This window comes from Lutra lutra, chromosome 7, assembly GCF_902655055.1.
Source record: "Lutra lutra chromosome 7, mLutLut1.2, whole genome shotgun sequence".
NCBI lineage: Eukaryota > Metazoa > Chordata > Mammalia > Carnivora > Mustelidae > Lutra > Lutra lutra.
Window position 1 is genome coordinate 109,139,240 of NC_062284.1, and position 17,827 is coordinate 109,157,066.

General features: G+C 40.7%; 1 protein-coding gene across 5 annotated transcripts in view; it reads left to right on the forward strand.

Moving 5' to 3' along the window:
• Nucleotides 1–17,827, forward strand: part of SYT16 (synaptotagmin 16) — a 259,900-nt gene that overhangs the window by 237,957 nt on the left and 4,116 nt on the right. For 4 of the 5 annotated variants that reach the window (XM_047739296.1, XM_047739294.1, XM_047739298.1 and 1 more), the window contains one exon: nucleotides 1,993–2,182. The exons of the other annotated variant lie outside the window; for it this stretch is intronic. In XM_047739296.1, coding sequence (XP_047595252.1) covers nucleotides 1,993–2,182 — 190 coding nt within the window. The remainder of the gene's footprint in view (nucleotides 1–1,992; nucleotides 2,183–17,827) is intronic. 5 annotated transcript variants of the gene reach the window in all.

Consider the following 17,827-nt stretch of genomic DNA (forward strand, 5'->3'; position numbering starts at 1 on the left):
AACCTTTTAGGGGCTCCTGGGTGACTCAGTCCATTAAGTGTCTGACTCCTGATTTTGGAACAGGTAATGATCTCAGGGTCCTGGGATGGAGCCCCATGTCGGCTCTGAGCTTGATGAAGAGTCTGCATAGGATTCTCTCTCCCCCTCTGCTCCTCTTCCACTTGTGTTCTCTACCTCTCTTCAAAGTAAATAAATAAAATCTTTAAAAAGCTCAAAACAAAAACACAAGCCAGGTCATGTCTCATTTCTGCTTCAATCCCTCTGTTTTCTTAAGCTCTGAGTAAAGTACACCTGAAATCATGGAAAATAGAAGCCAGAGGAGGTCAGAAGGAACACTGCATTATTAAGGTATGGGAGTAGGTAGGATCACACTCCCATTTCTGCATGCCAGGCCCTGTCCTGGAGGCATGGAGTTGGGGCAGGAAATGAACCAGTGTGAAAGAACTTTGAAGGTAAAAATTCTTCATCAGTTATCTGTTGATCATGATTATATGCCAGGCATTGGGCTTTGCACTGAACAGAGTGATTTATAGGGATTCAAAATGTAATGTGGGAGGCAGGCTCTGTAGTGATAGGTACCATGGTAGATGCTTCTGCAGAAACAGAGGGAAAGGCTGATCCTTACCCCAAACCAAGCAAATATGTCACTACTGGGTGGTCATCACCTAAACCCTAGGGCCTATATGGCACCTATCCATATCAGCTCTCCCTATACTTTACATATTCTTGAAGGCCCAGGGCTCTACCCTGGCTGGGTAAGCAGGATTTTCTCCTACAGATGTGAAGAATATTTAATACCTTTTAGTGTGTTTTTTTGTGGGTTTTTTTTTTTAAAGATTTTATTTATTTTTTAGAGGGAAAAAAAGAGAGCATAAGCAGAGGGGAGTGGCAGGCAGGAGGAGAAGCAGGCTCCCTGCTAAGCAGGGAGACTGACACGGGGCTTGATCCTAGGACCCTGGGATCATCACCTGAGCTGGAGGCAGGTGCTTCACCAGCTAAGCCACCCAGATGTCCCTTTGTGGGATTTTTGATAACAAGCTTTAGGAAGTGATTTCAGATGTTGAGGCAACCGTTTGAGCTAAGTCTGATGCACTTGTTTCTGGTGGAGGAGGTGGTGGTTTGGGGAGTCTGGCTGTCTTATGCCCACAGGGCCAATGCCCACTGTGCTTCTTGAGTGAGAGTCAACCTCCTGACTTACTTTGCTCTCCTCCTCCCAATGTGTCTGGTGTAGAAAGGTGGGCACTTTGGAGAAGCCAGTGTGTGGGAATAAACAGGACAGAAAGCGCTGACTCTCTCCTAGGCTCACCTGGTGCCTGCAAGGTCTCTGAGATCCACAGTCCATGCATGGATTTATTTTATTTTATTATTTTATTTTTTTACCAAACACTCGTAAAAGTGTTCGTTTTCAATATAATTCATTTCCTCGGGGGGTGGGGTGGGGGGGAATGTAGCATCTGGCCTATTCCTGACAACCCTAGGAAGCAGAACTAGGGCCCAGATATTCTGTGTGGTGGTAGGTGGTCACGGCTGCTTCTCTTCTAGCAAAGACAGAGGGCCTCCTGTGTTGCTGCATTCATCAAGAAGCTGCAGAGAACAGAAACAAAACTCATGCCTAGAGTGGATGGGTTCCGTAGAAACACTCAAGCACAAATGACACAGGAGGGAACTTGGGTCTATATTAAATGTATTATGAGCTCTTCCTGTATGAGAGGGTTTGATTTACACGAGTAATAATATCTTTGTCCATTTTGTCTTTAGAGAGGAAATGTTGAATGGAGACAGCTCTCGAGGCAAGTGTGTCAGCGAATAATGCAGGGCATCTCACCCGTGACCGCACTCCCCAGGCCCATTATCATTCACACCAAGTGCGCCGTTAGTAATCTTTGGCAACGGTTGGGACCGGGCCACAATTTCAGCACACATAATACCGGCTTTCTGTACGAGAGCAGTACAGCGTGGACCAATGGATTCTTTGTTGTTCTCCCCCTCCAGAGTGGAGAGTCTCCGCTCAGCCCATCTGCACTTTCTCACAGTGATACTGCTTCCTCCACGCAGTCGCTTTCTCATGGAGGGGCCCCGGAGCTGCTGGTGGGGCTGGCCTACAACGCCACAACGGGGCGATTATCCGTGGAAATGATCAAAGGCAGCCATTTCCGAAACCTCGCTGTTAATAGAGCGCCTGGTAAGTGCGTGTCTGTAGCCCCAGCTCTGGGCCTTCCAGAGGCAAGCCGAAGGCTGTGTTGGCTTTAGTCTTCATTCTTGAACTTTCTTCAAGACATGATCTCGGTATGACTTAGCCATGTGTTTACAAAGCGATACCTCGGAGTATCTTAAATGCCCTTTTATCTCATTAGTTTGATGGCTTCTCCAATATCTGGATATAGCTCCATGCAAAATAGGCTGCCCTCTACGTGCATATGGGTAAAGGGAAAAGAGGGCTGTCTCCTCAGCAGCACGATGTGTGTGGGCAATTAAAATCTGCTAAGAGGTTCCAGGCCTGCAAATACCTTTAAAGAGTCAGAGCGTAGGGTTTGGAGTGAGGCACATCCGGGGCCAAAGTCCAGCTCTACCCACTTACCCATTAGCTTTGCTCTGATCCAGTACAATTCAGCTCTCTATTAGGAATCTCAGTAGATTCACCTGGAACAAAGGGATGTTCATAATACTTTCCTTATTGGTTTGTCTGTGGGGGGTGGGGTTAAATAAAATGATTTCTATAAAGCATTTAGCCTAATGGCTAACACACAGTGAGCATATAAGAAATGTTAATGGTTATGGTGCTGACAGAGGAGGTGCTGGAAGAGGATCTAGGGCAATATGAGCCTGACTTAGCAGGAGAGCTAGCACTTTGGAGATCACCACTGGAAGGAGGGCCTCGAGGCCCTCCTGTAGCAGCAGTCCTAGGTCCAGAAAGCCAGAATAAAAATGCTACTGCTGGAAACAGCCACAATTGCCTATCAGGACCCAAGAAGTTAGATACTGGGCATTGGACTAATGCTGCAAAAATTAACTTGGCTTTAATGATTGTCAGGAAAAAAAAAAAGCTTAAGAGGGGATAGGAAGATGGTTTCTGCCTCCCTTCTGCCTTCTGGGTCTCTTGCAAGTACATACAACCAAAGGCACCTAATTCTTATCTAGAATTCTAGCTGCAAGAGAGTGAAAAATGTTGTTTGATTTCCAGCCTTTCAAGTCCAGAAAGTAAACTAGAAAGGGTAGCATGGAGGGCAAGTGAGCCTGTCCACCCCAGGCATCAGTCTTACTGAAATAAGGATGAAGTTGCTAACAACATGGTAGCAGCCAAGCTCTAGCCTCACATGTCAGCAGCCAAGCTAGTAGAAAAGCATCAGCTTCAGGGGCGGAAAAAAGGCAGCCTCTATAGCCAATCTAGGCTCTCACTCTTCTTAGTCTTTATCTGTGCTGCAGCCCACAAAGTCTCTCTGTTCAGTGGTATCTCATTGTTGATCTGTATTAACACCATTAGAGCAAGGTAGTGAGGAATACCCAGCACTCTGGATAACAAGAGGGCAGGTACAGAAGCTGTATTCTGTGTTGATGCTCATGGCCATGTGAGAGCTATTTAACATGCATCATAGGTGCTGATTATCACATGGCTAGTCTCTTTGCTAGATACAGCTTTGTTTTTTAAAATAGCTCTGGATTTATTAAAGACCTGGATTTACTGCTTTTCCTTTAGAGCTTTTTCCAGTTTTCCCCTATCCTCCTGAAAGTTGGTGAGATCTGGATAACTATTTGGGAAGAGCATGGTGGAGCTGCAGAGAGTGATGGGGAGGTGAATCACACAGTCATGACCTATTCCAGTCCAAGGTGGGAAGCTCTAATCTGTGTGCTGGGTGGTGTTATGGTGGCTAAGAAAGCATTAGCTGGAGGCTGACAACTAAGGTGTGAATTCAGGCTCTGACACTTACTAGCTGGGAGTTATTAAACTTCCCTGAGTCTCAGTTTCCTCATCTGTAAAATGGAATTATAATCATATATACTTTCTAGGTAGAAATACTACATAGAAAGCTGTGATGTTGCGGATGGTACTATTGTATCATTATATATTTCTATACAGGAGAAAACATGCCAAAGAGGAAATTCTTGTAACAAATATTTAAAACTGAATAGGAAAAAAAAAAAGGCAAGTCCTAATTTAGAAATTGATTTTATTCCAGAAGTTTAAGTCAGTTTGGCATTAGCTACATGATTTTTTGTAGACATACTGTTGCAATTTAATTTAAAACCTAACTGACATGCTGTATCTTTGCAACCAAAGTAAAAGGAAACAATGTTGCTGTGATGCTGTTCATTAAAACAGAAACTCAGTAGTGAAGACAAAAGTGTTTTGTTTATGTAGAATTCCAGTACTTGAGGAAAAGCCAGTTTAATTAGGAGAGGTTGAGAAAGTAGAAGGTTCCTTTGTGGAGATTGCAAAAGGGATCTCTTGGTACTTGCAAGGGCTTTAGATGTTGATGGCCTTGGTTCTTCATTATGTCCAACTTTATTATGCCACTAGCACTGCTTTGGCAGTCATCAGGCAAACTTAGGATACATTTTTAGTTCCCATATGGAAGAAAATAAGAGACAGAGCAAGAGTTTTATGAGATAACTGAGCAGAGTTGGAAGAAAGGGGGGAGGAGAGAGGATGCAGGCTGGGGGATGAATGGGCCTGGGGGTAAAGTGTAGCTAAGGGAGACTGCCAAATGCACTGTCCCCATGAGGTGGATGGAGGGCAGGGGATGTCGCCAGAGCCCTGCATCATGGGTCAGAGTCTGCCAAGAGGAGCTGCCTGCAAGGGGAGAGGGGTGTGTGGGAATTCTCGTGTGAGGGTCCTAAAACCCTATGCATAAGGCTCTGGGCTCAGGGACAGTTCGCTCTTCTGTAAGAAAGGACACCAATCCTGCTTTACAGAGTAGCCATGATAATTGAAGAATGATTCTTAGGGAAGCCAGAAGGAGAATATCTTGAACCTGAATATTGGGAACTTTTCTTCTCTAGAATATCAAAGTTTCTAAATATTGCTAGAAACTGGGAGAAAGGCTGAGATTTAGAAGTGAGATTCTTTTGCCTCAAAATATATTGTGAAACAAAATAGAACTTTGAACTTGCCAACTTGATCCAGCCGGATGACTGTTAGGACATTTTAAACTTTCCTTTCTAAGCAAGATAGAGGAAAAGTGGGCAGATAGTAGATAAAATTCCTCTGCTCTATTAGGGCCTTAGAAGAAATAAACCACGGAAATGTAAGCCCCTTTTCTCAAACTCCTGAGGTAAATACTTGGGGGAGAAGGCTCAGTGAGATGCGGGTTTTGCTCTAATGGTCAGAAGCTGACGAGAGCATTCTTAGGTAGGAGCCCATGACATGTGCCAGACTGGCTACAAGTAAGGCTGATTCCACCAAGTGTTTTGAGGATGTGGAGAGTACATTCTAGGTGAGAATGGAAAAAACACTTGGGAAAAGGCCTGGCAGTTTCTTATACAAGTAAACATGTGCTGAAAATCCAACAGTTCTATTTTTAGGCATTTACCCATATGTTAAAATGAAGAATAAAAGACCTGCACAAGAATGTTCAGAGCACATCTAGTCATAATGACAAAAACTGCAAAGACCCCTCATGTCCACATGAATGAGTAAACACCGATATATTTATACAGTGGAGTACCATTCAACAACTAAAAAGGAAATTAACATGGGATCTCAAAAACATACTGAGTATCTATTACATGACTCCATTTATAGGAAGTTCTCGAATAGGTGAAATTCATCTATCGTGAAAATAAGCAGAAGAGTGGTTGCCTCAGAGTTGGCCTCAGTGTCAAGATGAACTAAGCATGGACATGAAAGAGTATTCTGAGGTGATGGACATGTTCTATATTTTGATGCGAGTTTGAGTTCAATGGATGTTTGTATCTGTTAAAACTTATTGAATGGTACTAGAATTTGTGCATTTCACTGTGTGTAAATTTTACCTTAAAATGGGAAAGAACCATAAAATATTGAACTCTGCTTAATTAAATGCATGCAGAAATGTTTAGGGGTGGAGTAATGATGGATGGATTGATGGGTAGATTGATATGCAAGTATGTGAGAAAGAAAATGGTCTGAACTTGGGCTACTATAACAAAACGTCGTAGACTAAGTGGCCTCACAGAAATTTATTTCTCACAGTTCTGGAGGCTGGGAAGTTCAAGACAAAAGTCCAGCTGATTTGGTTTCTGGTGAGAACGCTCTTCCTGCTTTGCAGACAGATACCTTCTTGCTGTATCCTCACATGGCAGAGAGAGAAATCATCTCTCTCGTTTCTTCTTATAAGGGCACTAATCTCACTCATGAGGGATCCACCCTCATGACCTAATAACCTCCCAATGGTCACACATCCAAATACCATCACACTGAGGATTGTGGCTTCAACATATAAATTTTGGGAGAATACACACATTCAGCTCATAGTACAAACAAAGCAAAATATAACAAATGAAGAATCTAGGCAGTGAGTATTTGGGTATCCATTGTGCAATTACTTCAATTTTCCAGTATATTTGAAAATTCTACTTATGCAATATTGGGCAAAAAAGCTAGTCTGGTCTACTGAAACAAATAATACATTATATGTTAATTTAAAAAAAGCTGGTCTGGTCTAGAATAGTTCCACTCTATCAGGTGAGTAAACATAAAACATGAACCTCAGCTTCTGTGATTAGAATTACATTGTTTTTGGTTATGTTTTTGTTTATCTCAAGGTCCAAACTTATTCCCCTGACTCAACCTTGGACAGGGTAGAGTACCAAGCCACTGAACCTGACTGCATCTTCTGTAGCACCCTCTGTAAACCACACCCATCCCAAGAGAAAGTATGTAACTAGGCACTTTCTGATTTCCAACTTCAAACTTTTCTCTGTTTATCCAGTGGATGGATGGATGGGTGGATGGATGGATAGATGTAGATGTAGATACAGATAGATTTTTATCTAGATTTACATCTGTCTGCATCTTTTTCTTCTTTCTTTTTGGAAAATGCCCATGTTATAGGTTGTTATGGATTTTTTTTTTCAAATAATAGGTGGCCTAGGGATGAGAAAATAGGTTATTTGAAAATTACTGAAACTGGCCCATTGAACCTATTCAGAAACAACCTGTAAATGAAGTAACAACATGAACTAATCTTAGCCCCAGGCACATATCAGTGTGCCAAGAATCATGCCGGACATTTTCAAGATAATACCTCATTTAGTATGTGTGGTCAGTGTTCAAAAATATTTTCACCATTGCTTTTAAGGTGGTATAGGCTAGTCTACATCCTGATGGCAAGGTATAGTCTCCACATCTATACAGGGTGGATGGTCCAGGTGAAAAACCAGTTTATAGCATCTAGTAGACATATGAAATCCCAATATGCATTTACAAATGCTTTTGAAAAAGTTTCCATGGAGCATTAGAAACATTTGATTATCCCTTGAATTTGGCTTCATGGTAAAGCAATTCACTAACAATTTAGCAGCTCTGTTCTCCCTGCCACCCAGTTACTGCATGGCCTCGACATTTGATTTAAGCTCTCTGAATTTCATTTCCTTCCCTATTAAGTGAGGTTAACAAACTAATGTTACTGGCACAAGTGCTAAGTTAAAAAATATATTAGCTATTCCACTGGGAGATTCTCTTTCTCCATCTTTATTTTCACTATGTCTCCTTCTACAGTGTGTTACTGCATTGTGTATATGTGTGTGTATATACACACACATATAATGGTTCTTGTCAAAAACTATCATTAAGATGTCCCCTCTAGTTAAAAACAACAAGTTCCCAGCCTCTCAGCATGTGCATGATTAGCCACATGTGATAATTACATCCCAAATGATAATACTTACAGCAGCAGCATATTAACCTTGTTAGGCACTCACAATAGCAGACACTAGAGCAAAGGAAAACAAAACAAAACAGAACAAAAAAAACCTTACCAAGCTGCCTCATGTCGAGTGTGAAGAACGGGTGGGATGCAGGGGGTGAGCTGTACAAATGGAGTGCAGAGGAAAAAAAGACTAAATGAAAGTGAGCAGATCTGGGGCTACCACCTTTCAAAATCCAGATCCAGCTTTCTTCTAAATATAGTGTTTATTAGTATCCACTGTGTGCTCAGAATTATGCCAATCCAAATAAAGATTTATATGTGGCACTAGTTTACTGAGTGCATAGGTGATAATCCTATACTTCCATTAACTCACTTAATTCCCACAACAGTATTAAAGTTGGTCAGAAAATCTAGACAGAAAAGCAACAGGGAGGAAATACAATTACCATGGTACATGAATTATATCTCAATCAAGCTGTTTTGGTTGGTTAGTCATTGTTTTTGTTATTGTTGTTGTTGTTAAACCAAGTTACCTGTAGAAAAATGGCAGTAAGACTAAGGACAGCCTTCTCAACAACAATGACAGAAGCCAGAGGACAAGGGGACAGTATTACTGAAGTCTCGAGAGGAAAATACTCTCAACTTTTAGTGGTCTGTTTGAGTGAAGGAAAAATACAGATGTTTTCCACAAAGTTGGAAAGGGTTTGTCACTGAAAGAATGACTAGTTGATATATTTCAGGAAGAAAGAAACTGAATTTAGAAGGAAATAGTGAAGTTCAGGAAGGACTAATGAACAAAAAATCGGGTAAACAGTTAAGTAAATATAGCATGTATAGACTGTAAGAAACAGGACAGCAGCAGTAGGAAAAATGACTGATGTATTAGGAGTATAACAACAAAGGGAAATAACATGAAGATGAGAAGGGGAGATGAAAATCAAAGAATTTATGTTACTTAAGAGGAGAGTAGAGATATTGATTAATTTTAGACATTAAATCAAGGCACATGTAAACATTTTCATCTAACTTTCAAGCCAGTAGAGGGAATAAATTAGAATGAAGTAAATTCAGTGGATCAATAGAAACCAGGAAAGGATATTTAAAGGCACAGAGAATGCAGGATAGAAAGCACAAATCAAAGCAATAAAAAAAAATAAATATATCAGTGATCATAATAAATGTAAAAGGACTAAAACTGCTGTTCGAAAGGTATATATAATGTTAGATTATTCTCTTGCTCTCAATCTCTCCCTGTCTCCCCTCCCCATATCCTCCCACCCACACTGTAGTTTATGTTGGTCCACCTACCCTCATAATGTATATTAAAAAAAAAATACTAATTACCAACGAATTGAGGTTAGGCCGGGCACGTAAGGATTTAACATTAGGAAAGTCAGCTTCTGTAGCTCACCGTATTAACTGACTTATGAGAAACCATTTTGGTTATCTCAACAGGTGCAAAAGAAACCTTTGAGAGAATGCACTGTCTTTCCATTATTGATCAAGAGAACTTAGCAGATGGATAATAGAAGGTGCTTTAGTATAGGTTAGGCTAAAATGCAGTAACAAATAAGCCCAGCAATTGTGGGCAGCTGGAAACAGCAAAGGTTTATTTCTTCCTTGCAGCACTGTCTATGGTGAGTCAAATGACTCCTCTCTGCTGGGATGAAGGCATATAGACTCTTTCCATTTAATGAGACAATATGATCATATTCAAAATGTGACCTGCTTGGTTGTCATGGAAGGGGAATTTCGGAGGGCATAGGAGATTTATTGCTAGGGTGGGAGTACTTGAATATAGTCATGATTGAAGGTGATTATTTTCATTTCTCAGATTCCATTATTTACAACTCAATCACGAGACCCAGTCAACTCAAATCTGGTATGAAACCTACATCCTTGGTGTGACATTTGACCTGATTCACTATCTCCTTATTCACCTGAGGTTTGCTGGGCTTCTGTTGTTTAAATTCTTTTAAAGCCCATTTCTCACTGTTTGGAGGTCTGGAAGCAGTTAGCTTTTCCAACCACAGAAAGGTCTGAATTTCAGTATTCCTTTTTATCCTTTCTGTTTTCCTTGCACACTGGCCAGTTTTTTCCCAAGCTTACCTTTTGCCTCTCTCTGTCCCCTCCCCAAGTGAAACTAGTAATACTGAATACACTTCTTCTTCTTCTTCTTCTTCTTTTTTTTTTAAGATTTTATTTATTTATTTGACAGAGAGAGATCACAAGTAGGCAGAGAGGCAGACAGAGAGAGGAGGTGAAGCAGGCTCCCTGCTAAGCAGAGAGCCCGATGCGGGGCTCGATCCCAGGACCCTGAGACCATGACCTGAGCTGAAGGCAGAGGTTTTAACCCACTGAGCCATCCAGGTGCCCCTCTTCTTCTTTTTTTCAAAAAGATATTATTTATTTATTTGACAGACAGAGATCACAAGTAGGCAGAGAGGCAGGCAGGGAGAGAGGGGGAAACAGGATCCCTGCTGAGCAGAGAGCCCAATGCAGGGCTCGATCCCAGGTCCCTGGTATCATGACCTGAGCCGAAGGCAGAGGCTTTAACCCACTGAGCCACCCAGGTGCCCCTGAATACACATCTGACATTCTGTTTTCCACTCCGTTTTCCTAGAGCCACAAACTCATTGGGTATATGCCCTTCCTCCCAACTTAGATCAGAAGGCTATTTCACCATCTCATAATATGGAGTATGAGTCTCCACTGTCCTGGCCTCTGATCTCTTCACCATCTGGCACCAACATTTGATGACACTGCCCATTCTTATGTTGTTATTTTTTTTTTTTCTTAATGGCAACATTCCAGTTCAGATTATCACTTGCAATATCAGTCAGATTTTGTCAGGGAAATAGAAATAGTCTAGATGTTTTGAGCCTGATGTTTATTATAGGGTTGAAGCATGAGAGGACTCCCTCAGGAAATCTGGACATACAGACATCACAGGAAAATTGCCAAAATGGTCTGAGCTGTTTGTACAGGAAAGGAGTGATTCTCATAAGGATGTTTGAACACAATAGGGCACCTGGGTGGTTCAGTCATTAAGTGTCTGCCTTCGGCTCAGGTCATGATCCCAGGGACCTGGGATCAAGTCCCGCATCAGGTTCCCTGCTCTGCTTAGCAGGAAGCCTGCTTCTCCCTCTCCCACTCCCCCTGCTTGTGTTCCCTCTCTCACTATGTCTCTCTGTCAAATAAATAAGTAAATAAGAAGAAGTTAACTTTTTTTTTAAAAGGGGGGGTGTTTGAACACCATGGGCAAAGCCCCTACTTTGCTATCTGCTAATGCCTAGACACATGACAGCCACTGGCTCTGGGGAGATGCAGCTCACCTTTTTTTCTACCTTCCAGTCTCAGACAAGTTGCTTTCATTAGTGGGATCTTACTGGCAGGAGATTTAGAGAAATGTAGTTTTAAGTTTTATGCTCTTTTGATATAGGAAATTGTTTAGGAATGTGAAAATGGTGTTCAGTATCAACAATTAATCTGATGTACAGAAGGGAACTTGTTTAATCTTGATAGTGGGCATTTAAAGAAAACCTGCACTGTCATTCTTAATCCTGAAATCCTTTTATTAAAGTCAGGAACAAAATAAGGATTCCCTCTGGCATCACTTTTGTTTTGTTTTGTTTTGTTTTGTTTTTAATGTTCAGTTAGCCACTGTATAGTACATCATTAATTTTTGATGTAGTGTTCAAAGATTCATTAGTTATGTATAACACCCAGTGCTCATCACTACACATGACCTCCTTAATCCCCATCACCCAGCTACACCATCCCCCTACCCCTCTCCCTTCTGTAACCCTCAGTTTGTTTCCTGAGTCCACAGTCTCTCATGGTTTGCCTTCCTTTCTGATTTCTTCCCGTTTGGTTTTCCCTTCCTTCCTCAATATTAGACTGGAGGCTCAAGACAATTCAGTAGGATAAGAAAAAGAAATAAAAAATTAAAGCATGAAAGGAAGACATGAAACTGCCATTATTTGTAAGAAATATGATTGTTTAGATTAGAAAGTCTACACACTTGAACTAATACATTTCTCATACAAAACCAATTATTTTCTAACACATCAGGAACAGTTAAGAAGTAGAATTTTAAGGGGTGCCTGGATGGCTCAGTTGGTTAAGTGCCCAGCTCTTACTTTCAGCTCAAGTCATGATCTCAGGGTCCTGAAATTCAGCCTCCGGGTAGGCTCTCTGGTGGGCATGGAGCCTGCTTAATTCTCTCTCTCCCTTTGAACTCTGCCCCCCCAAAAAGGGAAAGAAAGTGGAGTTTAAAACATTATTAGTGTACAACAGTAAGAAAATACCTAATGTACCAGAGGATAACATTAACAAAAGATGAGTAAGAAAAGAAAATTATGGGAAAAAAATACGAAACTTTTTGAAAGGCATAAAAGAAAACTAAATAGGTAAACTATGTTCAGTGTTGAGAATGTTCAATATTGTGAAGACAACAACTTTCCCAAATTAATCTATGTATTCAGTACAATCCCAATTAAAATCCCCAAAGGGTTTTGTTTTTGTTTTTGTTTTATATATTTTGCTTAAAAAAAAAATAATTGAACTTGACAGGTTGATCCTAAGTTCATATGCAACAGTCAGTTAAGCCAAACAAGAACTTAAAATAATGAAAAGTTTTTAAAAAGACAATAGTAAGATTCTCCATAGAAGATACAAAGGCATATTATAAAATGACAGTAATTACTATTATCAGGTGAGGGAAAGACACTCAAGCCTGGAAAGTTGGTATCTCCCAAATCCGTTGGGAGATAATGGGCCATTTAATGAATGATGTTTCCCCTTTGGGGGAAAAAAATAGATCCCTACCTCACACTACACATAAAGATCAATTTCAGGTAGATTAAAGATCAAATATGAAAAATTCTTACGACTCACAAAAGAAAATATATGAGACTATTGAGTTTGGGTAGGATTTCTTAAAGAATTTCTTTTAATGAGTGGTGCCTGGGTGGCTCACTCATTTAAGCAGCTGCCTTCAGCTCAGGTCAGATTCCTGGGATGTAGCCCCAGAGCCCTATGTCCAACTCTCTGCTCAGCAGGTCTTCAGCTTCTCCCTCTCCTTCTGCCTCTCCCCTGCTCATGTGCACATGGTCACTCTCTCTCAAATAAATAAATAAAATCTTTAAATAAAATTATTGTTTTAATGCACAAACTGAAAAGGAAAACATTTATAAATCAGACTCCACAAGAATTTAAGGCAGTTATACTATAAAAGTCACTATAAAATAAAAGGATAAGAACAGAAGATACTAGCAATAAATATAATAAAGAGATTATATGTAGAATTTATAAATAGCCAGCAATCCACTCCTGGATATATGCTGGAGAAATTCTCAGATTTTGGTATATTTTAGTATAAAGTATATTTTAGTATAAAATATAGGAAAGTGTTCAGTAATATCTTTTCCATTCTTGGTTATTATAAATAAATATCCATTAATTTAGAGAATGGACAAGTGAATTGTGGTTTAGAACACTATATAGCAGTTAAAATAAATGTACCACAGGTGTATCTATCAAATAGGTGATATAAAAAATTTAATGCTCGGGGCGCCTGGGTGGCTCAGTGGGTTAAAGCCTCTGCCTTCGGCTCAGGTCATGATCCCAGGGTCCTGGGATCGAGCCCCACATCGGGCTCTCTGCTCAGCAGGGAGCCTGCTTCCTCCTCTCTCTCTGTCTGCCTCTCCCTACTTGTGATCTCTGTCTGTCAAATAAATAAATAAAATCTTAAAAAAAAATTTAATGCTCAATGAACAAAGGCAAGTTTCAGGAATACCTACAGTAAAATGCTAAACACTTTTAAGTGTGCAAAATTCTGTTAAGTATACTTTGGATATCTTTATTTATGTCTACTTTTATAATGAAAATGAGGAATTCCAAATTCAGGCCAGTCATTACCTTTAGTGAGAGAAGAAATCAAATAGGATCAAGGAAGGATACATTGATACTTCAATTATAATATTTTATTTTTTAAAAAATCAAATAAAAAAAGGTCAGTACTAAATATGATAAATGCTAAATATCACAAGTCTGTGTGGTGGGTATTAGGATAGGAGTAATAATGGTCTCTATTCTCTTTATGTTTAAAATATCTTGTAATTTTTAAAAATGTCTTCTCAGAGGCACCTGGGTGGCTCAGTGGGTTAAGCCTCTGCCTTCGGCTCAGGTCATGATCCCAGAGTCCTGGGATAGAGCCCCACGTCGGGCTCTCTGTTCAGCAGGGAGCCTGCTTCCCTTCCTCTCTCTCTGCCTGCCTCTCTGCCTACTTGTGATCTCTGTTTGTCAAATAAATAAATAAAATCTTAAAAAAAAATAAAATAAAAATTTCTTCTCAGTGTTCCAGAATTCATTGTTTATGCACCACACTAAATATCTTGTAATTTTTAATAAAAGGGAAGGGAGGTTAAATGACTGAATTCCTTTCCCTTGCCCAAAAAATCATGACGCCCCACTCCTGCCCCAAGCAGAGTCTGTAATACTATTGGTAGAACATCATGCTGCAATGGGCAGTATTTTGTATGACCTCCATAAGTAACCACTATGACATTGTGCTGTTTCCTTGGAAAAATGACTGCTGAGTTTCAAATGACATAGTTCTATGCCATGATAAATTGAGGATTGTGTGTTATTATAATTTTTTTCTGGTACACATGCCATCTTCCTTTATGGAGAAAGAGACAGTGACTGGTAAAGCAGCTGACACCGCTGAGTCAGAAGAGTGTCATCAAGGACTATCTAGGAATTATGACCCATTCAACATCTTGATGATGGTTTTGAGTTACTAGAGCTACTGAGGGACATTCTGAACCATCATCAGAAGATAGAATATTGCTTGGTATTGTTTTGTAGCAAGTATTATGAATTCCAAAGATTTAAAACAGAATTCAGTGAAGTTGTATATTTACTTGATCCTTTCTTCATCCATTCTGCCTGATGTTCATTGGAATAAGTCATTGAACCCCAAAGGACCCCAAGCAAACTCTGTACTGTTCCTCACAGGTCCACTTCCCTGGGCACAGCCTTGACTTTGGACACTGAAAAGTAAACACATTTTCACTGCTGAGGAAAAGTTCCCTTTGAGCTGGAACAATCAACAACATTTCGCTTCTTTTGGTTACATGCCCTCAGACTGCATTGTTTTTTTTGTGTGTGTGTTTTTTTTTAAAGATTTTATTTATTTATTTGACAGAGATCACAAGTAGGCAGAGATGCAGGCAGAGAGAGAGGAGGAGGCAGATTCCCTGCTGAGCAGAGAACCCGATGTGGGGCTCGATCCCAGGACCCTGGGACCATGACCTGAGCCGAAGGCAGAGGCTTTAACCCACTGAGCCACCCAGGCGCCCTGCATTGTTTATCAAATAATTATTTTCCCCTTTTGTCATACACGTATCATTCAGCTTCAGTGATGGTGGTTTGGTCGTAAATGACCTTTCTCGTAATTAGAAAGTGATCTGTGACAAGATAAAGATGGAAATTGCACTTTGGGAAATGAGCAGGTCTCTGCAAGATTAACTTAATGTCCACTGCCATAACCGAGGGAAGAATTGCCAGAGCAGTTCAGTGACTGGATGGGACTTCCATAGGAATCATGGAGCTGTACAGCTGTGGAAACACAAATTCCATGCCCCTGCCCCCCCCAAAGCTGGTTTTCTGACAGCTTTCTCAGCAGAGCAGTTTGAAGAGTGGAGAGGCCTGTTTTCTGAGACAGAGAAGTGTTTTCACACCTGAAGTGTAATTTCACACCTTGTGTTTCTCAGCAGATAAGTGAATAAAATAACACATCAAACCGGAATAGAAAAAGATCAACATAGAAAGAAAACTGCAGGTTGTAATTTGTTTCCCATCTTACAATGCTCTTGTAGAGAACAGTAAATTACAGAGATCTGGATTTACACTTTTAAAAGTTTGACTGGTTGTTAGGTGGGAAAGTGAACAGTAAACACTAATCAGCTTTCAGCCAGCATTGAACAAAATGTACAGAATGATAGAATCTGGGGAACACCCTGACACTTGGATTTTCTTTTTTAAAGGATAGGACACACATAAGTTAGTGCTAAAAAATTGTCATTAAGAGAGGATTAAGAAATTGATGAATTATGTGATTTTAATAAAAATACAATTTTCTTTGGGATAAATTTCTTTGTAATTGTCTATTTGAGAATTTTAGCAGAAATAGTAGACTATGTTAGTAAAATTTGGATCATTTTTTCCTTTCTATAAATTGCTAAACATACGAGGCTAGTCCCATTTTATAGCATTCCAGTGCAAGGGTGATAAAACCAAAGGGTTTCATCTTCATTTTAGAAGTTTGAAAACCCAAAACCTAAAGAAAAAAGAAGGTCAAGCCTGCTGGAGAGTCATGTACATTCGTTACAAAATGTTTAATATGTACTGAATGTCTACCATGTGTTAGACACTAGGCCAGGAACCAGGGGTATAGCTGTAAACAAGGCAATTCCTCTTTCAAACTGACAGCCTTGTTGATGAGCAAGCAGGTGATGATAATGCTGGGTGCTAAGTCCTGGGATAACCTGAAGCTAGATTTTGATGGCGCCCACAGAAGGGTTTTCTGAACCAGAGCTGGTCAGGACAGGAGCAAGTGGTCAGCAAAAATTCCTGGATAAACCCAAATCCAGACCTGACTAATGAATAGAAATCATGGGAAGGTGGATATCACTTGTGGTATCAGAGCATGTACAGTCTGTGCAGAAGTGAAAGGGAAAGAGAAGTGTGGGTCAGAGGGAGGTCAATGTAGGGGAAATGCAGCTTATAAGGGCGACAGTGGTGCCCAGTGAAACTGGGAGGTAAAAGGATCAGAGTATGTCACCGGTACCAAGAAATTTTGTTTTTGCCCTGAGATTAGTGGACAGCATTGAAGGTTTAGGCTTTGTCTCTTAGTGAGAGTGACATAAACAGATTTGCATTTTCAGAGTTCCTTCTGACTGTGGGGATTGGGCAGCCTGGTGATGGGAGAGGAGACCTGTCCTAAGTCAGGTGAGAGAGGCTGGTGACTGGAGCTTGCCTGTGCACTGAGTTCAGCGCCTTCAGGGATGGAAAGACGTGAGCAGAGTTGGGAGCTATTTAGGACATAAAATCAACAGAACTTGGTGATTGATTGGCCAGACTAAGGGTGAGGAGCCAGTCTTGTCAGAAATGTCGTCCTCACTCCTGATTTAGGTAAACTGAGTGGAGGATGCTACTATTTGCAGAGATGGGGGATACTGGAGAAGCAAGTTTTAAGAGTTGGAGACATGATGAGTGAGACGAGTGCGGGATGTCCGTGGGAAAAATTATGGTGTTGAGCTGGATCTTGAGCTTGGAGGAGAAGTCCAGGCCAGAGATAAAGGTTTGGTACTTGTCATTTAGTGGATAAGATGGTCCAAAGAAGGGGCGCCTGGGTGGCTCAGTGGATTAAGCCGCTGCCTTCGGCTCAGGTCATGATCTCAGGGTCCTGGGATTGAACCCCACATCGGGCTCTCTGCTCAGCAGGGAGCCTGCTTCCTCCTCTCTCTCTGCCTGCCTCTCTGCCTACTTGTGATCTCTGTCTGTCAAATAAATAAATAAAATCTTAAAAAAAAAAAAAGATGGTCCAAAGAATATGTAGAGAGTAAGAAGAGGAAATACTCTTTAATCTAGGCATAAAACAGTTTTGTGAAAAGGAAAATACACATAGAACAAAAGGTTTTTATTGCTTTTTACATAAATAAAATGTGGCTGAAGAACCACGCTTGGCTAAACACACCATCACACACATGTTTACGCGTGTATACTCCTCTGTGCGGGTAGACCTTCTAGTGAGCGTCAGCAAGGTGCCTGTAGTGGGCTGCATGAAACATTAACCATCGATGGTAATAATCCCTTTCCTTAATACTTCCTGGAAAATATGTTAGTCCTAAAGCAAATACCAGGCCCAAGGATGCTACCCAGTATGTTAAAAAGGAAAAAATCTGAATCCC